This window comes from Lepus europaeus, chromosome 20 (assembly GCF_033115175.1).
Source record: "Lepus europaeus isolate LE1 chromosome 20, mLepTim1.pri, whole genome shotgun sequence".
NCBI lineage: Eukaryota > Metazoa > Chordata > Mammalia > Lagomorpha > Leporidae > Lepus > Lepus europaeus.
The window spans coordinates 34,046,518-34,074,468 of NC_084846.1; the positions used below are offsets into that span (position 1 = coordinate 34,046,518).

The 27,951-nt window shown below is 60.2% G+C and overlaps 1 protein-coding gene across 3 annotated transcripts in view; it reads left to right on the forward strand.

Moving 5' to 3' along the window:
• MINDY4 (MINDY lysine 48 deubiquitinase 4) overlaps window positions 1-18,748 on the forward strand; it is a 113,019-nt gene extending 94,271 nt beyond the window's left edge. For all 3 annotated transcript variants that reach the window (XM_062179148.1, XM_062179150.1, XM_062179149.1), the window contains 5 exons: window positions 110-173; window positions 2,938-3,099; window positions 9,658-9,838; window positions 10,274-10,346; window positions 18,321-18,748. In XM_062179148.1, coding sequence (XP_062035132.1) covers window positions 110-173; window positions 2,938-3,099; window positions 9,658-9,838; window positions 10,274-10,346; window positions 18,321-18,369 — 529 coding nt within the window. In that variant the 3' untranslated portion in view covers window positions 18,370-18,748. The remainder of the gene's footprint in view (window positions 1-109; window positions 174-2,937; window positions 3,100-9,657; window positions 9,839-10,273; window positions 10,347-18,320) is intronic.
• The last annotated feature ends 9,203 nt before the right edge of the window (window positions 18,749-27,951 follow it).

Sequence of the window (27,951 nt, forward strand, 5' to 3'; positions counted from 1 at the left end):
CCTGGGCCTCAGCCTGGGTCATGAGAGGCGTGTCTGGTTGCTTAGCAGGTTTTCCTGGGCAGCGCAGGCCGGGCAGAGCCACGCCAACACCGCTTCTTGTCTTTTCCAGCATCCGCCAGGACTTCGATGTCCCCACTAGTCACCTGATTGGAGCTCACGGATACTGCACGCAGGTCAGCAGTGCTGCGGGTGGGGGCTGCTTTCCTGTCCCTCCCTTCTCCCTGTGCCCCACCAGCACCCTCAGAGCAGCATGCCCATGCCCACCGGTGCTGTGCTTTCCCGTCGGAGAGACCTACGAAGAGAGCCGGGGCTGCCTTCATTTCTGGAGAGCTGGCTGTGCACTGCCCTGCGTGCCCAGAGCTCGGGCATGCAGACAAGGTGGCAGGCAGCCTCAGGTGCTGCATAGCCCAGAGCCTGCGACATAGGCCATGGTGTCCCAGGGACCCTGGGTGCCGCTGTGGCTGCTGACAGCTGTGGCACCATTGCGTCTGTACCAGAGACTCTACCACAGCCTTTACCCCCATCTCTACCAGAGCACCCTCAGAGGGCCTGGAGGAGGGCAGGGGAGACCCAAGCCCACTGCTTGTTGTTGAGCCTCCCAGTCACTTGGGTGCCACCAGGCACGGGACTGGAGCCTGTGTGGTGCTTAGGGGCCAGGGTGTGCAGCACAGACGGGCTGGGCAGAGCTCTAGTCTCCCAGGGGCAAATGAGGACCAATGATCGTGGCTTACTCTCATCCAGCCCTGGAGATCTGCCTGGGTCCTGGCAGGGGCAAGTTCAGGGCCTCTGGTCTACCCAGGGTGCCTATAAAGGGACAGTGGGGTTGGCTGCAGCCACCTTCTGGAGGAAGTCCCTGGAGGAAGGGCGGGGGCTACTGTACTTCTGACCGCTCAGGGTTCCCTGCCCGCATGCTAGGCGTTGGTTTGCCCTAGTGGCATCTGCCCTTGTCAGGGCAGAGTAGGGCTGCCCGGGGGTCAGCAGCCAGGCTGGGTGCAGAGGCTGCTGGCCAGAATTGGGGCGGGGTTCAGGCCCTGCTCCTGGTTGCACTCTCAGAATGAGCTGGGGCCAGTTCTTCCCCTCCCTGTGCCTCGGTCTCTTCCTTTGTGGACGAGGCCTTTGGACGAGAGCAGGCTGCTTGAACTTTGCTGTGCATAGGAACCCATGGGGGTCTCGATGAAGAGCAGACCCCGAGGCAGGGGCTCTGGGCTGTGGCCGAGAGGCTCCCGGGCAGGGCCACGTGCTGGTCCATGGACCACACTTGCAGCAGCCAAGGACTCTGTGACCACCAAGCTTTGCCCTTGTGTGTTTTTGAGTCTGGGGGCAGGGAGAGGCCTGCTGCCCCTCCTCCCGTATCTCAAGAAGGCTTCCTGCTGGGAGGAGGGGTTGGGACACAGCTCAGATTGGAGAACAGGGGCCCTTCCGCCCCGGAGAACCGCAGAGGAAAGGCCCGCCGCCCGTAAGGCTGTCGGCGCGGCCGCGGCCCGCTGGAGCCCAGAGCAGACATTTCCTCCCAGTCCTCACCTCGCTTCCTCTGTGGGGACACAGCCAGGCCTCCCCCCACAGGGGCCCCTCTGTGGCCTGCAGGGGGGCATCCTCACTGCCACTGGGCCAGGGGTGTCGATGTGGATGGAGACCTTTATTAGCTCCGGATGCTGTTCCCACAATCCAGGGGAAAAGTCCGCTGTAAACTCTGCCCTCCAGAGACGGTGCTGGGGACAGGGTTGTCGCCGCAGTGCCTGCATGCATGCCTGCAGCAAGAGATACCTCTACTTGCCCCCCTCCCCACGGCACCAGCCCTGCAGAGGTGGCTGATACACCGCGCCCTGGCTGCTCACCTCCTGGGGCTGGGTGGGCTTGGGGCCTTCCTCGCAGGGCAGTGGGCTATCAACGTCACCAGCCTGCGTCTGGTCTCTGACCGGGCACAGGGGGAGAGCCAGGCAGAGCCAGAAGATGTGGGTGCAAGTTCAGCTGCTGAGTTCTTTGTGATCTTGGGGCAAATCCCTTCTAGTCGTGAGGCTCCATTTCTCCGTTCCTAACAGGATGTGGGGCCCTGGGTACCCTGCATCAGGCAGACCCCCACCACCAGCCACCATAGTCCATGCTGATGCAGGGAGTGCACACGGTGCCACCTCTGGGGTCGGGGGTTGCATGCTTGTTGGTTCATGGGGCCAGTGAGTAACAAAGGCCACAGCGGGACACAAGTAGGGGCAGAGCTAGACTGGGGCCTTTGGCCTCCACCACTGCCCCCTGAAGTATTTTGCTCTGCTCACCCTTTTCCCATCAGAGTCCCCGCCCCTGGGGAGACGTGGACAAGGCCTGGAGCCGGTGCCGCACCATGGCCGGTTTCCTGGCGGCGGTGAGGGGGCCCGCCGGGCAGAGGTTACCGCTGCTGGAAGCTGGGTGAAGGGCGCACAGGAACTCGGCACTATTTTGTACGACTTCTATTGAGTCTAAAGTTGTTCCAAAACACAAATGGTTACTAAAATACCGCTGTCCTTTGGGACCCACCCAATGTCACCTCCCCACCCAGCCGCCCTCAGTGGCGCCTGCGGCCCTGGGTGCTCCCTGCACCTGTTTCCACAGCCCCAGCTCATCCCACATCTCGTGTCAGCCGTGCAGGGGCATCCCAGCCCCCCAGGCTGGGTGCAGGTGCCCCAGGCCAGGAGGCCCCGGCGGCCCAGGGCTCGGGACGGGGCCTCCATGCGTGTGGCGCTCAGTGAGTACGTGTGCGGTCAAAACGGATGAGTTCCTGGAGTGCTTTGATGAGAACAGTTGGCCACTTTCTCTCGGGGCTGGTGGGGAAACTGACTCAGAACCTCAGGTTTCCTGCCTCCCTCCTGGCTTCCTCTCCTTCACACTCTTGCCTGCACCACCCCCCACCCTCTTAGTGGCTGCTGCAGGGACTTGATGCGTCCCTCCCCCTTGTCGCTTGGACAGGAGCTTGTTAATCTGCTGCTGACCGGGAAGGCCGTGTCCAATGTCTTCAACGACGTGGTGGAGCTGGATTCCGGGCAGGGCAGCACTACGCTCCTGCGTGGCATCGCCGAACGCAGCGACATCGGCTTCCTGTCCCTCTTTGAGCACTACAGCGTGTGCCAGGTACCACGGCGCCCAGGCCTCCCGGTGGGGAGGAAAGCTGCACTCCAGGTCTCAGAGCCTCCAGCCTGGACCACAGAGGGCCTGGGAAGAAGCAGAGCTTCCCCACCCTGGGTTCTGAGAGGATGCAAGTGGCTCCTGGTGAGATTGTGGGTTGCAGTGGCCGAGTTAGGGTGTGTGTGTGTAAGTGTGTCTGTGAGTGTGCACTTGAGTGTGAGACTATAGAATATGTGAGTGTGTTTGTGTGCACTGAGTGAAGGTGAGTGTGGGAGTATGTGAACCTGTGTGTGTCTGAATGTGTCTAAGTGTGTGTGAATATTTAAGTGTATGTGAGTGTATATGTATATGAATGCATATGAGTAAATGTGTGGAAGAGTGTACAAGTGAATGTATGTGAGTGTGTGTATAGGTGTGAGGGTGTGTATGTGTGAGAGTGTGTGTGATTATGAATGTATGTGTGTGAGTGCACATGAGTGATGTGTGTAGGAGTGTATGAGTGAACATGTATGAGTGTGTATGTATATGAGGGTGTATATGTGTGAGAGTGTATGAGTGTGAGTGCACACCTGTGATTGTGTGTAGGCGTGTATGAGTGAACGGTTGTGAGTGTGTATGTGAAGGTGTATATGTGTAAGTGTATGAGTGTGAGCGTAAGCGTGTGAGTGCACATGAGTGAATGTGTAGGAGTGTATGAGTGAACGTGTATGAGTGTGTATATGTGAAGGTGTATATGTGTGAGAGTGTGTGAGTATGAGTGTGAGTGTGTATATGTGTGAGTGCACACCAGTGAATGTGTATAGGAGTGTGTGAGTGAACGTGTGTGTGTATATGTGAATGTGTATATGTGTGAGAGTGTGTGTGAACATGAGTGTGAGTATGTATATGTTTGAGTGCACACCAGTGAATGTGTATAGGAGTGTGTGAGTGAACGTGTGTGTATATATGTGAAGGTGTATATGTGTGAGTGTGTGTGAGTGTGTATATGTTTGAGTGCACACCAGTGAATGTGTAAAGGAGTGTGAGTGAACATGTGTATATGTGAAGGTGTATATGAGTGAGTGTATGCGTGTGAGTGTGTGTGAGTGCATACCAGTGAATGTGTATAGGAGTGTATGAGTGAATGTGTATGAGTGTGTTTATGTGAGGGTGTGTATGTATGAGAGTGTATGAGTGTGAGTGTATGTGTGTGAGTGCACACCCGTGATTGTGTGTAGGCATGTATGAGTGAACGTGTATGAATGTGTGTGTATGTGAGGGTGTATATCTGTGAGTGTATGGGTGTGAGTGTGTGTGAGTGCACACCAGTGACTGTGTGTAGGAGTGTATGAGTGAACGTGTATGAGTGTGTGTGTATGTGAGGGTGTGTATCTGTGAGTGTATGGGTGTGAGTGCACACCAGTGACTGTGTGTAGGCGTGTATTTGTGTGTGTGTATGTGAGGGTGTATATCTGTGAGTGTATGGGTGTGAGTGTGTGTGAGTGCACACCAGTGATTGTGTGTAGGAGTGTATGAGTGAACGCCTAGTGGCAGGGATCCGTGCTTGGGCCATCGTGTGCTCCCTCCCGGGGTGTATATTAGCAGGAAGCTGGATCTGGAAGGGAAACAGACTGGAACCCAGGGACTCCACTAAGGAACACAGGCCTCTCAAGCGGAGCTTGAACTGTTGTGCCACACGTCGACCCCGTCTTCTTCTCTTGTAAGGACTCAGTCCTGTCGGAGTAGGCCCACACTCCAGCAAACCCCATCCTGACTGACGACATCTGCAGTAGCCTGTGTTCACCGAAGGCCACCCTGTGAGATACTGGGGCTCAGGTTTCAGCCCGTCTTTGGGGGAAACAGTTCTCACATGGCCTGTTTGCTGCGGAGTGGTCCCTCTGCTTCTCTCACTGCAGCCAGGGTCTGAGACAGGGCTGGGTCTCCGGTGAAGCTGGGCAGGCTGAGGGCAGCTGACCGTCCGGGGACTGGGCAGGGGCTGAGAGGGCCTGGACAGGGCTGCCCTGGACCTGCCTTCTAGTCCCAGTTGCCCCAGAACCTTCTCTGGGCCTTGCTTCTCAGTCTCCAGGGAGTCCTTGTTCTGTGGTTGATTATGGGGAAAGGGTTGTCCCGAGGGGTGGCAGCAGCTGTCTGTATGGGACTGATCCTGCAAAGATTCTTGGGTAGGCCTCATTCATCGTGTGCCTCACGACCAGGACACGGAGACCGATCTGACACCGACACTTGGCCAGGGCAGGGCTGAGGGTTGGCAGAGTGGGAGCAGACAGGGCTTTTAAGCCCTTTCTGTGTGACCATGTGCTTGGGTGTGCCATCCCTTGCTGATGGGCCATGTGGTACGGCCTCACCCCCAGGCCCCTCTCTGGGCATATCCCGAGTGCACAGAAGGCAGACTTGGATTCCAAAGACTGGGCGGGGGGTGCTGCGCTGGTGTGTGGCGGGCGCCCAGGAATGTGGCCTCATGGCTGGGAAGGCGCTCCAGAGCTGGCAAGCATCACAGCCTGGGTGGGCTCTGCAAGCCTGCAGCCTGAAATCCTGCTGCTGGGTAAAGGGACCCCCTAGGTGTCCCAGGAGCCCTGCTTTCTTTCCGTGTCCTGGGGTCTGTGGAAGGTGACTGATGGCAGCTCAGTCCCCCTCCGTGCTTCCCGTAGAATGCACAGCTGCTGAGGACTTCCAGGCCCCTCCCCCACCCACCTCTGCTCTTCCTCCAGGCCTCCTGGGTCCACACCAGCCCCTTGCAGTGCTGTGCTTGGCCGACTAGGAGTCAGGTCCCCCACAGGCTGGAGGTGCTTCCCTCTGCCTGGTAGCTGCACGCTTCTGAAGCCAGAGCCCGGCCCCCTCTCCTGCTCCTGCTCCTCCTCCCAGGGCTCCACTGCAGGCTCAGGCAGAGCCTGCTGGTCCAGACCCTTTGTTTAACACTGCTGGCTGCTCCTCATGTCATCAAGTCCCTCAGATCCTATCTGACCAGCCTCACTGCATGTAGAAAGAGCCCAGGTTCAATGCCCAGGCCCAGACTTGGACTCGGAGCTGGGATCCCTGTTCTGGCCTGGCCTGTGCCCCTGCACTGGGCAGCACAGACATGGCTATGTGGAAGCCCTGGCATTTGGAGCAGCCTGGGCTGTGGCACCCATAGCTGTGCCCCCTGCTCTGGGTAACCAGGCCGCTGCCGCAGCGTGACTGTGTCCTATGGGATAGCCATAGGCTGGCCGTGACCCCACCAGGCTCAGGGCCGGCTAGTCCTGCCCTTCTAACATCACCGCACTGCAGAGCTGGCCCAGGCGAGGCTCACCAGTGAGGACTGCCTGCATGGCAGGCTGGTGATGGGGGGCTGACACACTGCGGGGGTGGGAGGGGGAGTCGGCCTCGGTGCTGCTGCCCTGACCAGAGGCACCGTCCTTCTTGTCTTTGTGGGGGGACCTCAGGAACGTTGAGCTTGGTAGGGAGGCTTTCCTGCCCATCCTCCCTACACAGAAAGCCACACCCCCTGCCCGGTTGCTCCAGCCAGGGGTGCACCCACCCCAGCAGGACGCCACGTGCTCTGTCTCCAGGTCGTCTCTCACTTTGATCGTGGTCCAAGCCGCTAGCATTGCTGGCCTGGACACCTGTGGCAGCCCAGCTGACTTCAACTCCTGTACCCTCCCTTCTAATCCTGTCCCTTCCTAGAAGCCAGCTTGACCTTTTTTTTTTTTTTTTACAGTTTTATTTGTTCATTATTTATTCATCCCTAAATGCCTGCAATAACCAGGTTTGGGCCTGGCCAAAGCCAAGAGCTTGGAACTCCATTCAGGTCTTCTACAGGGGTTACCTCCCAAGTTTATTACCAGGAAGCTGGCTGGGAAGCAGAGGCAGGCCTCAAACTCAGACACTCCCCAAATGGGATGCAACTCAACCCTCTGCATCCAGCGTGAGATCTGGTCATGTCCTTGTTTGGGTCAACACCCTTTGGTGCTTTTCCAATCCTCTGAGCCTGTGATGAGCCGAGTAATTCCCTTAACATTGCTGTGTAGACGGTCTGGCCCCCAGGTCCTCCGAACGTCTGTGTTTGGAGATAGGGTCTTTACAGGAGTGGCTCAGTTAGGATGAGGTCACTGGGCTGGGCTCTAGCCCGCATGACTGGGGTCACTGCAAGAGAGATTAGGACACGGACTCCTGCCCAGGGAGGACGCTGTGGAGACCCAGGGAGAGGGCAGCAGCTACAAGCCAGGGAGAGAGGCCTCGAAAGAAACAGCTCTGCCAGCACCTTGTTCTCAGGCTTGCGGCCTCCAGACTGGGGAGGTCCATGCCTGTCGTCTGTCTTCTGAGCCCTGGGTCTGGGATGTTTGCTGTGGCAGCTGGAGCAACGGCCACTCCTGGGCCTGCCTTCCTCTCTCACCTGACCCCCTCCCCGATGTGGTTCCTTGGGCATCAGGCTGCGGCCACACTTGCCTCCACTTGGATTCCTGTCCACCTCCAGGCCTTTGCACCTGCCATGCCCCCAACCTGTCCAGCTTCACCTGCCTGTCAAGTCTGGTCTTCAGTGTGGCTTCCTAAATGGGAGTCTTTCCCTCCCTGCTGTGCTAGGTCCCCTCCCCACGGCCAAGTTCCTGGGCCTCCTCTTGACCCCTGGTTTCACTCTTGATCACACGTCTGTTGCATACTTGCAGTTGAGCATCTCTGACCGTGGGACATGTTGCTGCAGCCAGCGGTGTGCCTGACGCCTTTTTTTTTCCCCGAGGGATAAAAAAACAGCAAGTCCTGCAGCGCCTGAGGTGCATGCGGTGCCATGCACCTGCGTTTGTGTGGCTGTGTGATTCCACGGTTGTCGTTAATCCTGTGAGGACCATGCTGTTGGTAGTGCTCTTGTGGCCTTCGTGGTGTGCACTGTGCCAGGGACAGATGTCCAAATCATTTTGAAGGAGACCGCAGACTCTCACTGCCGGCAGTCCAACATCGATCCTTTTAAATCACTGCTTCTAACCCAGCAGCCCACAGCGGCCTGGGGTCGTTCCCGAGCTCCTCAGGAGATCAAGAACCATCACTTAGAAGTAACCTAGCAGGTGCACCCACAGGAGAGAGCCTGAGGCTGTGCGGGAGGAAGTGTGGGGCCCGCCCCTCCTCCGCGCCAAGCCTCTGGTCACCTAACTCCAAAGGAAGCGAACCGCTTCGCTGGAAATGCCACCCACTTGGAAGGGGCTCCGGAATGAGCCCTCACATAGACTCTCGTCCTTCATGTCCTGACGGTGGACTCTGGACGGGCAGCTGCTCTTCGGCCCTGCCGCTGCACCAGCTGTTCCCGGCTGGCTTCGGTGCGCCTTTCCCGCCGTGGATGAGCACTGGAGCCGTCGTGGGCGATACCCTCGGCAGAGGAGCCGCTTTGGAGCAGGGGAGGGGAGCCAAGTGTATGGCGGGGTTTGGTACGTCTGGCCACGTCCTTCAAGGCCTCTAATTCCCGTGTCCCTGCTCTCTGCGGGCCGGGGCACCTGGACAGTGAGAAAGCGGTGAGCTCGTCACAAAGGCTGCTGCCGGCTCTTGGTAGGAGGACGCCCTCGGGCCACTCCCACCCTGGGGCCCTGCTTCAAGACCTGAGCACAGCCCCTGCTTCCCAGACACCCCCAGCTGCCCGCCCACCCTTCTGTGTCGGGCCCCAGAGAAAGTCAGCCCTTCTCTCCACTGGAAAAATAATTCCCATTCTTTCCTTAATCCACAGGCTGTGGCTGTAAATACCTGAGCAGGCAAACATCTCCCCGGGGCTGTGGGGATTAGGGCAGAGGCAGCCTGGCCCGGGGCACGTACATAGCTGAGCAAGCAGACGCTGGCCCTGGGGGTCTGAGCGGGTAGGGGTGCAGGTGCTGGCCACTTGCTGAGGGCCCTGGTGCTCAGTCCATGGCACCTGCCTTCCCCGTGAAATTCCCCAGCTCCGGGCTTTTCCGGTTTCCCCTGTCCTGGTATGGCCCTGACCTCGCCGGCTGCTGCTGCCCTTCCTGGATACCCGTGATGCCCTGAGCTGCTCTGCCACTCATTCCCAGCCACTCCTCCCACTGCCCCCCGCTCCCTGGGCTCCGAGCGCAGCTTCACTCACCAGGGCCTTCGTTCAGTCTCCTTAGGTCCCGCGCATGGTGCTGATGTATCGCCGAGCAGACCAGAGGCGGGCAGGGCCCTGGGGAGCAGGCCCCGTGCCCCTGGCTGTGGCTGAGGGTGTGGTTGCCCAGTGGGAGGAAGCGACCTGGCTCCCTGGTTGGTTGAATACTTCCCACGGTGCTGACTGTTGGAGGGCCAGCCAGCTTGGGACCGCTGGACAGAGGATGCCAAGGCTCGGGGGTGTGACGAGCATGAGGAGACCATGGTAGAGGTCGTGGCCATGGTCAGGCGAGGCAGGGGGAGCAGACCTGAGGAGGAGAGGCTGGTGGTGGCAGCTTCCGGGTGCGGCGTGAGCAGTACTGGGAGCCATGGCGGGGGGCGGGGCTGGGCTCCAGGTGTCTGTGGTGGCAGCGGGGCAGGGAGGGCTCTGGGGACGGCTCTGGCGTGAGCAGCGTGGGGGCACCTGGTGTCACACATTGGACGGGTGTCAGACCAGGCCCCTCCCTTCCGCAGGTCGGCTGCTTCCTGAAGACCCCTCGCTTCCCCATCTGGGTGGTGTGCAGCGAGAGCCACTTCAGCGTCCTGTTCAGCCTGCAGCCCGAGCTCCTGTGCGACTGGAGAGCTGAGCGGCTCTTCGACCTCTACTACTACGACGGCCTGGCCAACCAGCAGGAGCAGATCCGGTTGACCGTGGGTGCGCTGCCCCTGCCCTCCCGGGACCAGTGGAAAACAGTGTCACGGAGTGGGTGTGGGAGGGCCCTGCCGCCGGGGCCGGGGCCGGGCCTGGGGCAGGTGATGGGGTTGAGGGCATAAGGTGAACATGTGGTAAAGAGCCGACAGCTTTGCATCTCTCCTTCAGGCAGTAGGGAGCCATTGGAGGCTTTGAAGCAAGGGAGAGATGAGATCGGGCATTTGTAGAAAGAATGCTGTGGTCGCTGAAATAGAGCCGGCTATATGTGTGTGTGTGTGTGTGTGTATATATATATATATATATATATATATATATATATATATATAGTGACTGGGGTGGGAGACCACTGAGCTGTCCTCATCAGGCTGGTCATGCAAGGGTGGGGTCCTGGGAGTACCCATGGATCCCTCTGTGCATGCTTCTTTCGCTCCTCCCCAGATACCACCCAGACGGTCCCTGAGGACACACACAACGACCTCATCCCACCCCTGGAGCTCTGCATCAGAACCAAGTGAGTCAGGCCCAGCTCTGGCTTTCGAACCTCATTCTTGAACCTGGGTGGGGTGGGTGCATGCGGTTGGGGGCAGCAGGGCCTGAAGGAACGAGGCTGGGGTTCCTGGACGGCTCTCACTTGGAGGGCTGTGCTGAGGCGAGACCCCCACGGGCCGGCGAGGCACAGTACTGGGGCTTGTGGCTACGTGCTGTGTGCCCTGCAGGGCTGCCTCCATGCTGGCGAGTAGAGGCTCCTCCAGTCTCAAGGCAGCAGATGCGGTGAGTGCTGTTAGGCCCAAAGGAGGAGGGCAGGCATGTATCGCTGGTGGGAGCCAGGAGGCTTGAGCAGGATTGCAGGGGGGACAAGCTGGCCCTGCCAGGGCGGGAACCTCTGCAGCAAGGGAGGCGGGAGGAGCAGTCATGGCCACTCTGCACCCTGGGCAGCAGTGCCTGGGGCTTCAGGGGCAGGTAGGGGAGGGGGTCAGGGCTCACTTCCCTTAGGGGGTCTCTAGCCTCTTAGGGGGCTGCAGCTGGGACTATACTGGCACCAGGAGATCTGGGAGCCTTCGTGAGCCTTTGGCAATGAGTGGCCGGCCCCAGTGCAGAGGGTGGAGCAGCTGGGAGACAGGACCCTGGATTCCAGCTCCTCCTCCCTGGGCAGTTGCACAGCTTGTGATGTTGTGAACATGGGGCCTAGAGCCAGGCTGCTGGGCTCGAACCCTGGCTCTGCTGCTTTCTTTTCTTTCTTTCTTTTTTTTTTTTTTTTTTTGACAGGCAGAGTTAGTGAGAGAGAGAGAGAGAGAGAGAGAGACAGAGAGAAAGGTCTTCCTTTTTCTGATGGTTCACCCCCCAAATGGCTGCTACAGCTGGCGCACGGCGCTGATCCAAAGCTGGGAACCAGGTGTTCCTCCTGGTCTCCCATGCAGGTGCAGGGCCCAAGCACTTGGGTGATCCTTCACTGCACTCCCAGGCCACAGCAGAGAGCTGGACTGGAAGAGGGGCAACCGGGACAGAATGCAGCGCCCCGACTGGGACTAGAACCCGGGGTGCCAGCTCCACAGGTGGAGGATTAGCCAAGTGAGCCACAGCGCCGGCCTTCTGCTGCTTTCTCCCGTGTGTCCCTCGCGTTGTCCTCTGTAAAGTGGGGGTCATGGGGGTGGCAGGATTGCCCAGGACAGTACTGTGCTCTCCCCAAGGTCAGCTCTTACAGCTATGGTCTCTGCCACTCAGGACTGCGTCGGCCTCAGGGGGAGTATCCATTCCCCTGCCTTGGAAGTGGGTTGGGGTCAGGGGAGGTGGTCGAGGGCCCAGGCTCTGCCGTTGAGGCTGCCTGAGGTCCAGATGGTACCTGGAGTCTGGGGTTGTGCCCACCCACAGGCAAGGGTGCACAGTGGGAACACCAGGAGGACCTGGGAGGGGATGGTGGCACATCCTCTCTGCCTTGTCCATCATCTTCCCGCCTCCACCCCCCGCTCTTCCCAGCCAGACCGGGGCTGCAGATTCCTGCGGGGCTGTGGGCCGGCACATCTTTCATCGGGAGGATTAAGGGCACATGTAGGTCGCTTTCCTTTCATGTACAAAGCCACTCATTCAAAGTGATGAGAGAAGGGCCGCAGCGGGAAAGGAGGTGACACTGGCCTTGGCCCCTTCTGCAGGACAGCGTGGGAGGCCACAGGCTTCCTTCCTGCAGGTGGGTGCCCTGGGCACAGCCTCTGCCACCTCTGGACTCCCGGGACCCTCTCTCTAAAGGCTTCGTCTGGCTCTGGCTCTGTACCCCTCCAGGAGTGGCCCGCCTGCCCCCGCCCCTGCCCCTGCCCAGCCCCCGCTAGAGTAAGTCCTCTTTGCCAACTGCTCCACTGCTCGCCCACCAGGCGCCTGCCCTGTGGGCCAGCATTGGTGATGATGTGAGGGTGACCCAGGGCCTTGGCCTGGTCACAAAGGAGCCCTCCCTGGGAGCTGGTGTGGCGCGGAGAGCCATCCAGAGACATTAGGGGTGGACGTGGGCCCGGAGCACCTCCTGATCTTCTAGGGCTGCCCCCGTCTCCAGGGACCTCCCTCCCCTCGCCCCACCCTGCTGTGACCATGTGTGTGTCAGAGGTGACAGTGAGGTGGTGAACCCTCAGCCAGAGGACAGAGGCACAGGCTGGGCCACTGCCCCGCCCTCTGCCGTGCTCACTGTCGCATGATCTGGAATGGCTACTCTAGCATGGGGGGCATTAAATGTGTGTACAGACACGGGGTTAGGGACAGCAGGCCCGGGTGCTCTGCTGGTCCCAGACTCCACCCAGCCCCCTCGGGGCTGGGAGAGTGCATCCAGTGGAAGGTCCACCCCTTGGGAACACGTGGTCTTCAAGCTTCAGGGTCCAGGCTGGGGCCCAAGAGTTGGCATTCTCCACCCCTGCTGCCCTGTGAGTCAGATGGCAGCTGAGATGTGGACTGTCCAGTGTCCCCCCACCAACAGGACACTCGGGGCTGAGCGCCTTCCCCCAGGTGTGTACATCCCATTGTCTGCTAGGGCTTTGCTGGCTGGCCACCTGCTTGTCCTTCGTCCCCCACTGCCCCCCCACCCCCCGCCTTGGTGGGTCCACCTAGACAGTCCACATGGTGACACATTCCCTGCGCTGTTCCTGAGACACTGAGCAGGGCCCCCGCTCGCCTGCAGCCATCAGATAACCCTGTAATGGGAACCAGCAGGCCCAGCTTCCCGAATCCTCTTCCAAGGGATTGGATTACAAAGGCTTTGCGTTTTGTTTTCGGCGAAGATTCTCAAACAGCTCAAAGAGGGAGACTTGGGAAAGTGGCTTCCGAGGTCACGCTGAGGACCTGCTGCAGATGGGGCCCGCCTGGGCGGGGGTGAGTCCTGCTGCCCATCAGGAAGAGGGTGCACACGGTGCTGCAGCCCCAGCTCAGGTCATTCTCAAGGGCGGAGTCAGATTCGGAGCTGCTGATGAGATGCAGTGGGGTGCACACGGCCCTCCTGTCGCCTCGCTGGCTGGGCTGGGTGACAAGTAGAGCACCTGATGGTGGGGGTGTCAGGGGTTTCCCTTCCGTCACATGAACCTCCATGGAACGCCTGGGCTTGGCTCCGTGGAAGACACAGCTGGATGAGACTTCGTTCCTGGTCTCAAGGAGAGCAGAGGCCAAGTTCTCGTTCTAGGCCAGGGAGAGGTGTATCACCCACCTTTAACCCCAGCTCTGCTGCCCAGCTCACACACCTGCAGCCTGGTAACTTGCTACAGTCCACAGAAAGGACTTGGGTGCCACCCCAAGTAGGCGCCTCTTTTACCGACAGGGAGATGGGGGGCAGAGACCTGGGCCCCGGCCCCACTCTGAGCCATGGCAGCGCAGGGACTGTCCCAGCCCAGCAGAAGGTCACCAAGCGGGCAGTGTGACTTCCCGCCTCCTGTCTTTATTGCCACAGGAACATTGCCCACGCCTCGCCTGCTTGTTTTGCCCTTAGAGGGGAGCATACTAATTGGAAGCATCCCCGGGTTCCCGCGCTGCGGCTGCTCCCTGGAGTGACGCACGTCTCGGGCTCAGAGCATCTCCTGTTTCTGCTGCCTGTGTCAGGAATGTGGGGCCTGCTGTCCTCCAGCCATTTCTGCAAAAACAGCCGCACTGAGGGTCATCGCCACAGCCGATGTGCACACTGACCCCTCTCACGCCTCCAGCCTGGCCAGAGCGAGAGCAAATGAGGTGGTTGTCAACAGTCCAGGGGGAAGAGGAAAGAACTCCTAACCAGGGCCTGGGGCAGGGCCACACATGTTTCTGTTTGGCGGCTCAGACAAGAAATCAAAAATGCGACTGCAGCTGGGGACAGGGCCTTGGCGGCGTCCTCGCCCACCTAGCAGCCTCCTGTTGCAACTGCCATGCTAAGGCCCTTCCTGCTTGGGCTCCCTGTTCGCCGTCTCTCACCCAGGAAGGAGGGCTGGCTCTCTGGGCATTCCTGCTGCCCCACTGTCCACCCAGCTGACCAGCTGCCCACATGCAGCTGTGCTGGTTCTGTGGCTGTCACCTTGTGTGCTGGTTCCGCTCCAGCTTCAGTCTCCCCTGCTGCCAACTGAGCATCACAGCCCCTCCCCCAAGCTGTTGAGAGGCTGAGAAGAGCCTAGGGTGTGTGCCCTCCCCCCCCCCGCCCCCGCACCTGTGGGGAAGGAGGGAGCTCAGGAGGAGGGTGATGGGATGGGAGAGCGGACTGTGAACGAAGACCCGGGTTGCTAGCTGGTACCTGGAGTGCAGTGGCCAGTGGCTGCCAGTGTGGAGGGGGTGAGCGCCCCCGGGACAGCAGGAGTGGTCTGTCCCGAGCCTGGTCATGGGGAGCACTTCTGCAGGCGGGGATCCCGGATCTTCTCCTGGAGGGGGAGGAGGAGGGTCCTTGCAGGTGGAGGGCACAGCACAGGCCGAGCTGCTCCTGGTTCTGAATGGCTAGAGCGCAGACATGGAGACTTGCACACAGGCCTGCTTGTCTGGAGGTGGGCAGTGAGCAAGCGGGGTCCCCACTGTGATCCTAGCAGGCCGGAGCTTTGCCAGCAGGCCCACCTCTGCCTCTTGCTGGGCTCTAGCAGGCTTGTTCCCCAGGAAATGCACCCTGTGTATCAGTGCTGAAAATTCGCCCCTCTGCTGTGATGAGCGCCCCTGGGGCTGGGGGGCCTGTTTATGACCGGGATGTGGTCCCCAGAGTGCTGTCCACTTGAACTCCAGGACCACAGCATTTGCCCGTGGTCCTCAATAGGGCCATGTTGCACTCCTGGGGTTCTTGACATTTTTGGTTGTTGCAGCCAGGGAGAAACTGCTGAGCATCCCAGCATGCACTGGGCAGCCTCCCCAGCAGAGTTTCTCTGCCGCCAGTGCCATAGGAGCTGAGGTGAGGCGGAGAAGCCCCCTCCTTGGTTAGCGCTGATGAGCGAGCCAGCAGTGGCTGGGTGATGAATGGGGCTGCCTCTGCTGCGGACACACTCAGATGCAGCTGTGGTTCACCCTCCCCATCTCTGTCCCTGTTGTTGGTGGCACAGGCGAGCATTTTGTCACTGGTCCTTGTCATCGAGTTGCTGTCATGCGCCAGCTTTGATTGTCATTGCCAGCTGCCTCTCGCCAGTGTTTCCGGTACTGTGGGTACATGTGCACCTCTTGTTCAGGAGGGCGAGGGTTACTCAGGTGAGGACTTCAAAAAGCCATGGAAAATGGAAATAAAAGATTGGTTTGTTTTTGGTGCAGAAAAAAACTAGGAATCCGTATGCACAAGGGTCTTCATGGAAAATACGTGTTATGAAAAAAAATATGCGTGGATTTCAAAATGCTTTGCACCAGAATAGATTTGTATTTCAATTCCATTTTCCACGAACTTTTTGGAGTCATGGTGAATATGACTCACCCAGTTCTGAAGCCAAACCCCATTTTTCCAGGAAATGAAAGATTTGCAGGCTGAGAGCGCCTAGGAGGCGCTTCCGCCTGCCTGTGGGAGTGGCAGAGGGGAGGGAGAGGCTGGGCAGGAGAGGGACAGGGACCTGGGGGACCAGGAGGAGGGCAGGTGCGTCTCGCTCTCTCTCTGGCCTCCCTTCTGTCACCTTCTGGGATTCTGGATTCAGGAAGTGCTCCTGGTGCCTGAGACTGTGATGTTTGCCCACAGACCTTAATAGAACAGTGAAAGCTTTTTAATGACATGTTTCAAAACTGCAAGTGACCAGCAGGGAAAGAAACTTGGAACCCCAGACAGCGTGGCCGACTCAGCCAAGCCCGCGTGCACTGCTGAGGGTGGCTGTCTCGTTGGGAACCTGGGACGAGCCCTGTGCCTTCCCAGCTCTCCCGCCTTTACCACCTACTCAGTGGTGCCGGTCAGGCGGTGGCCATTGTTCCTGCTAAGTGAACCTACGTCAGCTACTATGGACGTCATCGGACTCCAGCCTCAAATAGCATTGGTAGTGGGCACCCCCACCCAGGAGCAGTCTCGCTGCGCCAGCCTGGTCAGGTGGTGGGAACACAGTCCCAGTGTCTCTTCCGGGAGCCATGAAGATGAACGCCGTGATGCGGATGAATTCCACCAAGGGGCTCAGCCCAAAGCACTTGAGAGGTTGCTCTGATACACCCGACCCTCGGAAGCACAGAAGGTAGCCTAGGGCACCCAGACACCACAGCCCCGCCCCGCCCGGCAGTGGGAGGAGTGGTGCCGGCCCCGTCCATTCACAGGACATCTGGTGGTGACTTGGACAGGGGTCTGCTGGCAGGGTTGGAAGGATTGGGTGCCCAGGCACCTGCACTCCACTTGGGGCGAGATCTTTGGGCATCGCTGGACGTCCCCCAGTGACACTGATGAGATCGCAGAGGTAGGTTGGGAAGCGTCTCTCAGGATTCGCGTCATACTCAAGGCTGAGCAGGCTGCCCGTCCGCTCGCCACAGCTTCTCATGCTGGGCATTGTAAGAGGAAGATCAGATTCAGATGGAACAAAGTACACAAAACCTACAACAGGGGAGACACAGATGTTCTCGAAGCCGAGAGGTACCTGTCCCTGGGAGGAAAGTAAGTGGGAAGGTCAGAGTGCGAATCCTGCTGTCACCTTCAACCTAAACCTCAGAGGCGTCGATGCAGCAGTTGGAGCAGTGTGCAGACTTGAAGAGAGAGGAAGCACAAGAGCCCGAGGGCGGAAGGAGAAGGAAATTGTGGGTTGGGTGGGGGGAGGCCTGGGTGCCTGCAGAGCCACTGCAGTCAGTCTGCGGTGCCCATCGGGCACGGGTTCCAGGGCCTCCGTGGATACCAAAACCCGTGGGTGCTCGGTCCCTCGTGTAAAATGGCAGAGTATTCGCGTGTAACCACTGCGCATGCCCCCGTGTGCTGCTCGTCACCCCTGGGGGACTCACGATGCCTAAGAGATGAATGCTGTGTGTTTTAGGGAATCAGGACAAGAAAAGAACTCTTGGATTTTTAAAAAATATCTTCAATGCAGTGGTGGTTGAATCTGGATGCGGAGCTGGAGGGCAGGGAGGGGCCGAGAACTGGGGCTCTGGGTGTCCCCCAGCGCTCCTTGGGGCACGTGGCAGTGCGGCTGTGGAAGAACTTGTTCCCTCGCCACTTCTCGCTGTTTCCCTCTCAGGGCTACAGTTTAAGCAAGAAAACCCTCCTCCCACCCCCACCCCACGCCTGCCCTGGCAGTTAGGATGTTGACTGCAGGCCTGGAGGAAAGCTTCAGGCTTTGAAAAGCCCGTCTGCTCCTTCGGCTATCCACCTCGCTGGAGAGCGCTTGCAGTCGCCAGGTCCGACTGCCGTGCGTGGAGGTGAGCTGCGGCCCTTCCCGGTTCCTGGAGCCTTCGGGTGCTGGGTGCTTGTCGAGGGAGACTCCGCCCAACGCCAGGCCATGGGCCCAGCTCCACCTACTGAGATCGTGGTTCCGTTGGGCCTTAGAAAATCAGCTCCATGTGTTAAAGCCAAGTATTTGGAAATTTCATGGTCTTACCTACAGCTTTTATTTTGGAACTGCAGTCGTTATTAACTTGTGTCTCGCCCTGGATTAGTTTATTTCCACTCAGTGCTTGTTAGGAGTCCTAAAATCATTTTTGGACAATCTGTCACCTTCCTGTCCTTCTCCCACTCTTCACTACCATCCCGTGGCTCCCAGGGGAAAGCCTGGAGCGCTTCCCGTCTCTCCGCCTCCCGCCGCCGCAGCCCGGCCCGCGCTTCGGGCAGTCGAGGGTCTCCCCGTATCTAGGTCTACACAGCCACCACCAAATTATTGCCGGACACCGCTGACTGCACAGGTGCGGGCGTCTGCCTGACAGCAGCCGGCCCAGCAGTGCCAGCCACAGAGTGACTGCGGCATGAGTGAGTGACTGAAGCTCCACCGCCTCAGCCTGTGTGGACGTGTGTTCCACCAGGCCCTGTGCGTGGGTTTGTGTGAGTGTGGAGCAGCCGCCTGGGCCAGATGGAGCCCGAGGGTCTTGTGGGTAAGAGAGGGGCTCCTGCCCGGGCCCCTGCAACTCTCTCTCTCCTGTCGCCCTGCCTTAGGTGGAAGGGGGCACTGGTGAACTGGAATGGCTCCGACCCCATCCTGTGACCCTTGGATGGGTAAGCCCTGTGGCTCCGCTGCTCCTGACTGGGGTGAACCCGAGCCTCTGGACCTCAGGGGAGGCCTCTGAGAAGACTGTCACCCCCACCTGGGCCAGCACATCTGCAGACACATCCAGAGCCTCCCGGACCCTGCTGTGGAGGCCCCGCCCAGGACCGTGCTGGGGGCCCGGTGTGCCGTGCGGCTGTGGTGCCTCCCAGCTGACCATGACTGCCAAGGACCCGAAGGAGGTCCCCAAGACGTTGCCGCTGTGTCTGCCTCCCCGCTGTGCTCCCTGCCAGACCCCTCACCAAGGGGCCTGCTGTGGGCTCTGGAGACGCTGGGCATTGCTGTTTGTGGCTGGCGCTTTATAAAACACGACTCAAACTCATGGAGACCTGTGTGTCCTATTGCTGCGACGGGAACATGAGCTCTGCCCTGATGGTGGCCGGAAGGGGGTGGGAGCAGTCTCCTAACCAGCGTCTGCGGACCAGCGAGGTCAGCTGGCCCAGCGCTTGGCAGGGGCAGTGCAGGCCCCCAGGGGGCGTGTCTGGGGGAGGCCTGGTCCTTCGTGAGGTCCCATGAGGGAGGGGTGGGCCTGCAGTGTGGGCTAAGGCCACAGTGAGAAGGGAGGCTTCCAGGCAGGGGGCCTCTTGGCTAGGGAGGAAGGGACAAAGGACAGGGATGAACGTGGTCCCCCAATGGAGCAGCACGGAGCCTGTGGAGGAGGCCGTGGAGGCCCCCACGTGCCAGCCCAGGAAAGGGATGGGGAAAACGCCTCAGGCCAGGTGAGCCTCATTCAGTGGAACATTGGAGAATGTGGGAATGCAATGGTAGGTGGCTGCCAGAGCAGACTGGAGTAGAGGAGCCCGGGCAGGGCCCCAGACTCTTCTGTCATATGATGTCCATGGGAGAAGCCAGGAGCCACTGTCCCTGGGCTAGCCCTGTCTGTGCAGGTGCAGAGGCCCATGTGGGGACCAGGACATACCTGCCTAGGGAGCTACCATGTCTGTCTCAGTCTGGCCCCAGCATCTGTGTGCTTCCCCAGGGAGCTCAGGACACAGGCAGCTGGGGGCCGTGTCCCCCTGCAGCACTGGCTAAAAGGGAGACCCTTTCTTTTCAAGTGCTAGACACGTAGGGGGCAGACTGGCGTCGGGTGGTGACAACTCAGAGCTCGGCTGGTGCTCCTGTGGTGCAGGCATGGGTAGCGGCCTGACTGTTGGTCTTTGGGGAGAAGCCAGCAGGGAAGCGGGCGGGCAGGGGCGGCTTTGTCCTGGCCGTGCTGAGGTCCCTGCGGGTTTGCTGTGTAAACTCCCGTGGCCATTCACAGCAGGTTTCCAGCAGAAATGCTTCCTATATATCCCGGAAATGTTCACGCGTTGTTTTGCTTGGCCGAGCCTGGGCCGCTCCAGCTGAGCACCGGTGCAGGAAGCCGGCGCCCCTGCAGCGGCCTTGTTTATCGGCCTGGGAAGGAAAAGTGTGTCTTTTCAATGAAGCCACTTAACCTTCTGACCAGGGCGCTTTGGCTGGGCTAGAGAAAACACACTCTTCCCAGAATCGCTCGAGAAGTCGGCGGCCAACGCTTGCCAAACGCAGTCTCCAGACGCCAAGCTGCAGGTGCGCGGGCTCCCATGCCCTGGAGTGGCACCACCCTCTCCCCTACCGGAAACCAGGGCGAGTCCGCTGGTGGCCCCAAGCCTGCAGGAGGGAGATCCAGGCCCAGGCCTGGTCACGCATGGGCCTTTTCCATCAGGTGCACGGGTTTCCAAGGATAACATGGGGAGGCTTGGGAGGGGCCCCAGCCCCCCAAATTACATTGAAGTCTTTGTGTTCATGCACATATGCATTCAGGGTCCACAGCCTTCCTCGTGACCTTGAACTTGGACTAACACCACCAGATCCCTGCTGCCGCCCAGAAGGTAGAGAATCGTGTCCCAGAGTTGATTGGCATCTCAGGGGCCAGGGCTGGGCTTGGCTACTCTGTCTCTGCTCCCTACATGCATGGTGGGGCTATCACAGCAGCGCCAGCACACGGGCCACCCCCCCAGACCTGTGAATCAGACGTGCACGTAGCAGGGTCCTTGGGTGAATCTAATTCATCCCTGAGAAGCACTGCTGCAGAACTCAGGATTTCACAGGGGAGTCGGTGTGGGAATGAGGTCTGGGAGAGTGACCAGCAAGAGGGGCTCCTCTGGGTGCGTGAGGAAGAGCCTGGTTTGGGATCTGAGGGTCCGAGGTGAGCCCTGGTCCTCTGCGTGCACCCGTGTGGCTGGATGCAGTGCCTTTAGCTCTGTGGGTCTCGGTGGATGTGTCTGTAAGACTGCAGCCTCAGTGAGTTGCGATGAAGGTGGAGCGAGTGCACTGTGAAGTTCTGTGCACAGGGTCACATGGAATGTGTGCTCTGAGTGGGTCTGAAGGAGGTTGCGGGGGCTCCTTGGAGGAGGTGGCCTGGAGCTGGGCCTTGAAGTTCCGAGAAGTCTTGACAGGAGGAGAGTTGGGCAGCGGCTGGTTCCAGCTGAAAGGGACACTGAGAGCAGCGAGTGTCCATGCTGCCCATGGGCCACAGCCAGAGTCACTGGAGACCCCGAGGGCCTGGGGGCAGAGGCGCTGAGCTGGAGGCCTTGGCCACGGGCCGGGACCAGGGTGTTGTTCCCGGGAATGAGGGGGACTGCTCAGAGCCCTGCTCCAGGGCGCTTTCCTGGCAGGGGCATGGCGTGTGGGGCAGTGGCCAGGAGCCCGTTGAAGGGCGGTGTGGGTGGACGGGTGAGGAGTGATGCCCGTGGGAAACGGCTGACAGCCTCTGCTGCCAGAGGCCCTGGGACGCTGCTGAGGGGACCCCTGAGCCTTTAGGAGATCCTAAAGCTTGCAGGAGCCTGTCCGGCGGCCAAGTCCATTTGCAGGTGTTTCTGTCCGTCCTCCTGAGTCCTCCCGACTGCTAATCATGCCCTAATCCTCACAGGGCTGCAGGAGCTGTCATTGCCAGGCAAAAATGCCAGGCATCTGTGATAATGGGGATTGCTTAATGCAAACTCCAGCATGGGGTGGGGGTGGTGTAGCTGGCAGGTGGGCAGCCTGGCTGCCTCCGGTCAGAGAAGGGCTCAGCCAGTGCACGCCCAGCAGCCCTGTCAGCAGCCCTCTTAGGCATCCACAGAGACCTTCTGGGCTGCTTGGGGCCTGTGAGAGGCCTTCCCCACCTTGCCTTCATGCCACACCCCTGCTCTCAGTCCCACAAAATACCTGTCCCGTGTCCTGCTCTCTCCCTTCTGCTACAGATAGGGAAACTGAGGCTCAGACAGGAGGCAGGGAGTGACTCCAACCTGTCCTCTTCCTTCCTCCCTCCTGCCCCCGCCCTGCAATGCTCCACCCGCCCCAGATCACAGCAGCTGCTCCCCTAGGGCCCCTTGCTGCCGAAGCCTTCCCTCGTGTTCTCTGGGCACCTGGGGCCCTTCCCTCAGCTCCCCACGTCCATCTGTCAAATCCTATCTGTCCCACAGCTCCAAGGCCCCTTGTTTGGGAAGCCCTTCTGGACTGCCCGCCTTCTGAGTGCTCACAGGACTTGGTTAGCTCCTCTATCAGCAGCCTAGATTAGTGGTTAATGGGTATGAGTTGCTGGGCAACAAGTTCCCACTATTGTCACACACACACATGCACACATGCATGCAAATACATACAAGGACACACATACATGGTTGCACATTGACATACGTGTTCATGTGCACACATACATGGACACATGCACACACAGGGACACACATCAGATGCATGCATGCACACACACACGCAGCTCCACACAGCGCTGTTTCTTAGCCCATAGCCTGGGGCTCCTCCCTCCCTCCTGCCCCATGAACCTGCCCCATCCTGGGCGGAAGCCCAAGGGTCTTGCCCTCTCTGAGGAAGCCCCTCCCTGACCCACACCTGCCACCACTGGCCCCACCTCCCAGCTGACAGCCTGCGTCCCTGAGTGTGGGGTTAGGGAGGCTCTGTCTGAGGGCTGAACCGTTGGTTCCGGGTGTGGTTTGGAGATTAAACCTGGCGCCTTTCCTGTGGCCCTTGATAAGGGCGCTCCTGGGTGCTTATCCGGAGCTTGCTGTCTTATGGGCTGTTGACACCTCGGAGAGCCAGCTCGGCCAGGACCACTCCCTACACAGGCCAAGATAAGTGCAAGCTCACCCAACTCCCCTCGTGGGGACTCCCTTGCTGGCCCGGGCCCCGCCTCTCCCCGCCCCAGCACCGGAGGTGACCCCAGCGAGGCGGCATCAGTAATTCCGTCAGGACAGTTGTGTAAACAGACCTCTGTGCTGGGGACGGGCAAAGGCAAAGGCACGATTGTTCTCTTATTGATCGTCCTGGGAGCAGCTCCTCCTTGGATTTTATTTGGGACACATAGCGTGGAGGAGGGGCCTCCCCTCGAGGGCTGGAGTGGCGGGGACGGCTCTGCAGAGGGAGGAAGATCGAAGCCATCCCCTTAAGCAGAGCAGGCGGGGAGGGGGCAGAGGGCACCGAGGGCGGAATGGGCAGGCGTGTGTCTATCTGGGGAAAGGGTCCCGGGAGTCTGGGTGTGGTGGGAGGGTTAAGGATGGCAGGGCTGGATGGAGACGGGCTTTACATCCCAGGCAGAAGGAGTTTAAGTTGTGAGCACTGGGGAGCCATGGGGGACTGCAGAGCAGGGCAGTGTGTGTCTGGGCTGCTGCAGGGTGGGGAGAAGCCAGCTTCTGAGCTGCAGGTGGAGATGCCTGAGGGCAGGTGGGAGCCGGGACTCGGGGCCCCTCTCTCTCCTGCTTCCTGGCTGCCTGCTCCCTCTGTCCACCTCTGTTGGCCTGGCTGCTGCAGCCCTCCCCAGAACTGTCTGCAAAACATCCCTGCCTCATGGCAAAGGCTTCCTCTGCCCGCCTGCCTTGGCAAACCATGAAGGAGGGGGCCTCAATGCGAGGAAGTGCCCAGGCCTCTGTCCCGGCTCCGGCCATGGCTGGACCCACTGCCCATTGTTTCCCGCACTGCGGCTGGCCTCAGGCCAGCTGGACCAGACCGCCTGGCTCCCCTGGGCCTGGCCACCTCCGTGTCCACGGTGGAAGGGAGCCAGGCCGGCAGATTGGTTCTCAGTGCCTTGGAGGCCTTGGGCAGGGCCTCTGCCTGTGCAGAGACTCAATGTCCCCTCTCTGTTCCCAGTGTCCAGGAGCACAGCTCTGGCCACTTGGGGTTTCGGTGGGCATCGTGGAAAGTGTTCCCTCTGAGGACCAGGGATCTCTCTCAGGCAGGAAGGGCCCCAGTCCTGGGATCTGGACCCAGCCCCCTCCCTGAGTGCTCCCCAGGGGTCCAGGGGCCCTACTGCTGCTGTCACTCTGGGCCTTGGGGATCCTTGCTGAACCTGCCACAGTGTGTGCGCCGTGAGAAGGGGCCCTGGGCAGGATGCTTGTGCCTGGTGTGTGACTGCCCAGGCTTGGATCTTAACTCTGTGTTAATTGACAAAGCAAATAGGCTCTCTGACCTCAATTTCTTTGTCTGTGAAATGGGAATGATAAGACTGGTGTGAGGACTGAGTGTAAAGTGGAAGAGCTGGCACTGTGGTTAAGTAGGTTAAGCAGCCGATTGCAATGCCGGCATCCCATATTCGAGTGCCAGTTTGAGTCCTGGCTGCTCTGCTGCTGATCCAGCTTGCTGATAATGCGCCTGGGAGGGCAGTGGACGAGGGCCCAAGTATCTAGTCCCCTGCCCGCCGTGTGGGAGACCAGGATGGAGCTCCTGGCTCCTGGCTTTGCTTGTGGCTGTTCCAGCGGTGAACCAGCCGATGAATCTCTCTTTTCCTCTCTCTCTCTCTCTCTCTGTCTTGCTGTCAGTCTGCCTTTCTAACGAATAAATAAATAAATACATCCCTATTTTTTTTTAGAAGTGTGAAGTGCTCAAGACACGGCCTGTGCCCAGCAAGTCCCCCATAGGGCTGGACCCTCTGTGAGCTGGATAAGAGAGGAGCAGCGCTGCGTGTGGAGGGACATTGGCCCTAGGGTCAGTGCACCTGCTGAGGTGACGCCGTGAGGCCAGCGCATCTCATCAGTGCACTAGTGCACTGACCCCTGGGGCCAGTGTCCCTCCCCGCCCCTGGGCCAGCTGGTTGGCCCCTAAGGCCCTCCCTCCCCACCATGGGCTCCGGAGTCCCCTCTGTGTAGCAGAGGTGATGGGATGCAGTGGCAGCAGCGACTCCCCAGGCAGGCGACCGTGGCAGACACCCTGTGGAGCTCTTCACAAGCCTGGCGCTCGAGCCTTCCTGGGGACAGGTGAGGAACGTGTCAGAGAGCCGCGCGGGAGGCGGCGGAGGCTGCGTCTCCCTCCTTGCTCTCCTGCCTTCGGGAGGGCCTGCTGGGAGTCTGGGAGACAGTGAGAGGGTAGGGCTTCCTGCGGCCCCTCCTCTCCTATCGTCCTTTATTTCCCGAGACCCAGGGACCTCTGGAAATATCTGCGAGTGTCCTGGTCGCTACCCCATGAGCGATTGTGTGGGAGCCCAGCCTTTCCTTCAATTCAGCTTGCTCCCTGAGGGTGAGCAGTCTGGCCAGACCGGGCCAGGGTGATGCGTCGGCGCCCCTGCCTGGTCCGCTCCCTGGGGCGGGGGTGGGGAGGGGAAGCAGACCCAGCCAGCAGCCCCCACGCCTCCCACGGCTCGCGAGCCATCACCCGAGCTGCCAAGCGCTCTGCCGTCTTCCTGGCCAGGGCAGGCACACCTTGGGTTTATTTGTGCAAGGATTTTCCATTTCCGCTTCTGGAAGGTTGTCAGGCCTTGCACATTGCTTCCATCACAAAGGAGACTGGAAAGGGGGGGGGTGTGGCCCCAGGCAGACGTGAGTGGGACCTGTGGGACCCCACGGCGCTTGCCACCCCCCCCCCCCATTCCCAGGGCCTCAAGGAGGAGCAGTGCACCTGTTTGCAGGAGAAGGAGGCTGGGCGGAGGCAGCCACTGTCCCAAGGCTGCCATGGCTGCACCCACAGTCGCTTCCAGGGGCCTGATTTCCCCAGCTCCTTCCTCGGCTCCTCCCTCCACCTCCCGCTAAGACTGGCCTGGGTGGCTGCAGGGCTCGCTAAGGGCACCCCAGGGTGTGTTCCATGCATGGGGCCCAGGCCTCCCCAGCTGCACCAGCCCAGCAGGGGGAAGCAGAGAATCAGGTGCAGGCCAGGCAGAGGTTGGTCTCACACGGGACCCGTCTGGGGGCCATCTGGGAAGCAGAGGGCAGCATGCCATCCCACGCCCACCAGCCTGGCGTGGGGCTCAGGGCCACTGCGGGCACAGTGGAAGGCCCCCCCCCCCTTCAGCTGGGACCTTCCTCTCCCAGGACCACCTCCCTTCCTTTCCATAAACAAATCTTCGTTCATGTTCCCTCCTCCTGGAAGCCTTTCCTGATTGCCAGGAAGGGGTGGGGCTCTTCCGCTGCCCACAGACCCACCTCACCCCTTCCTGTGGCTCAGGCCTGGGTCCCAGCTACCCTGACCCCAGTGCCCAGGGCTGCACAGTGGCGTGATTGCAGTGCCCTGTCTCTCCGTGGGCAGGGGTGCCCAAGCCCGCTAGTGTCTAACCCAGTAAGTGGTAGAAGGATGGTCATCATGGGCGTGAGCCCCAGTGCTGGCACAGCCTGGGCACCAGCGGCCCGGCGGTACCTGAGCCACGACTGCATTAGGAATCTATCCTGCTGAGGGGCCCGGTCTGAGCCTTTCCCATAAAAAGCCCTGCCATGCTCCTGAAGCAACCAGCTCTTCAGATCCGCCGAGAGCCAGATCTGCGTGGTCAGCTCCCTGGGCAGCCAGAATCAAGGACCAGACTTACTGCTGAAGTCAGCCAGCTGCCTCTGTCACCACAGACACTTGTTTCCTTTCTTGCCGTGCCTCCCAGGAAACTCACAAGGGACGTGGTGCTCAGTGGCTCTCCCTCTGGTACCAGAGCAGCTTGTCCCACTCTGGAGAGGAGTTTTTCTTGTGACTCAGCCTCTGCCCGATTCAAGTCCGGTCCTGGGGCCAGCACGTGGACATCACCTGAGAGATCGGGCGTCCAGTCTCAGCCCGCCCTGCACCAACTGAAAGGATCCCCAGGGAAGGCGTAGCCACAGGGAAGTCAGAGGGATCCCCTATGAAGAGGACAGGAAGTGAGAGCTGGCACGCCCCCGCCCGGTCCCACCCTGATTCCCGACCCTGGGCCTGGCTCTGGTTTTGCCTACCCCCAGCTCTCCTCTCCGACAGTCAGGCTACCGAGAGGGCTGGGCAGGGCGCCCCCTTTGTGTGGTCCTACAGGAAAGGAGGGATCTGTGCCCAGGGCCGGGGCCTTACAGGGGCCAGCCGGCTACTCCCTCAGGGACCAAGGTCTCCATGCTGGGCTCTGTGTGGTGGCAGGGTTGTCGTGGTGTGGTCGCAGCCACCGGGATGACCCTGGAACCAGGAGTGTCTGAGGGACCCGGGAATGGACGGCCTGGGAGGGTGGTGTCCCCGTGGCCAGGACAGGTGTCCCTACATCTGCTCCCAGGAGCTGGGGTGTGCGCTTGAGCGAGGCTGCGCTGGGGAAGGTGGTGGCATTCCTGGCCAGTGACACCCGGGAGCCACTCTGTTCCCGTCGAGGATGGGGGGGATGCCTGAGTGGGGTCCCCACGGGACAGTACCTGGGTGGGGCCGGCGCTCTCTGGCAAGGATGCATCCAGGGCACTCGGGGTCTGAGAGCTGGTGTTCCCCCCCGCTCCAAGTGATTTATTTATTTATTTGCAAGGCAGAGTTACAGAGAGAATCTTCTGTCCACTGGTCCACTCCCCAGATGCTGTAGCAGCCTGTGCTGGGTCAGGCTGAAGCCAGGAGCTTCACCAGGTCTCCTCTCTGGGCGGCCCCCTGCTTTCCCAGGCACATTAGCAGGGAGCCGGATGGGAAGCAGAGCAGCTTGGACTCGAACCGGTGCTCAGATACTGGATGCCAGTGTTGCTGCTGCGCCACCCCCGGCCCTGATAGCGATGATTCTAAGCAGCCGTTGTGATCCCTTCAGATCCCGAGATTCTGGGACTCGAACCCTGCCTCCTGCAGGAAGGCGTCTCTGATTTCTCCTGGCCTCACCCATCAGCCCCTCCCTCGTCAGCTCCCACCTTGCCTGGGCCTTTCTCTGCCTGCCTCCTGCTCCTGAGTCTGGGCCTCCCAACAGCCTACAGACCCAGGACCTGGGGGCCCTCCTCCCCATCTTTCTTCAGGGTGGGCACAGGAAGGATGAGGTCCTGCATGTGACACAGCCCGGGTGGGTCCCTCTCTCTGGTTGGCTCCAAAAATGGCCACATGCAGGCCTTCGGCCCTGGGACACCGAGGGCCTGGGATCCGTCCCAGCTGCTGCCCTGATGGGAGGTTCTTGGCTTTCTTGGGCCTGGGCCTGCCCTGGAGCAGGATCACAAGAGGCACCGGGGCTGCCTGAGCTCAGGCCCTGCAGCCCCAGTGCCTCCAGCCACGGCTCTTCAAAGGTCCCAGGTGTCGCCAGGAGCCAGGCTGCCTCACCTGGGGAGCGGGGCCAAGGCAGGGGCCAGGTCATCATTTTCTCAATAGGCAAGACCCCGAACCGCCTGTGCGAGGGGAGTCTGCTGGCCCCGTGGGCTC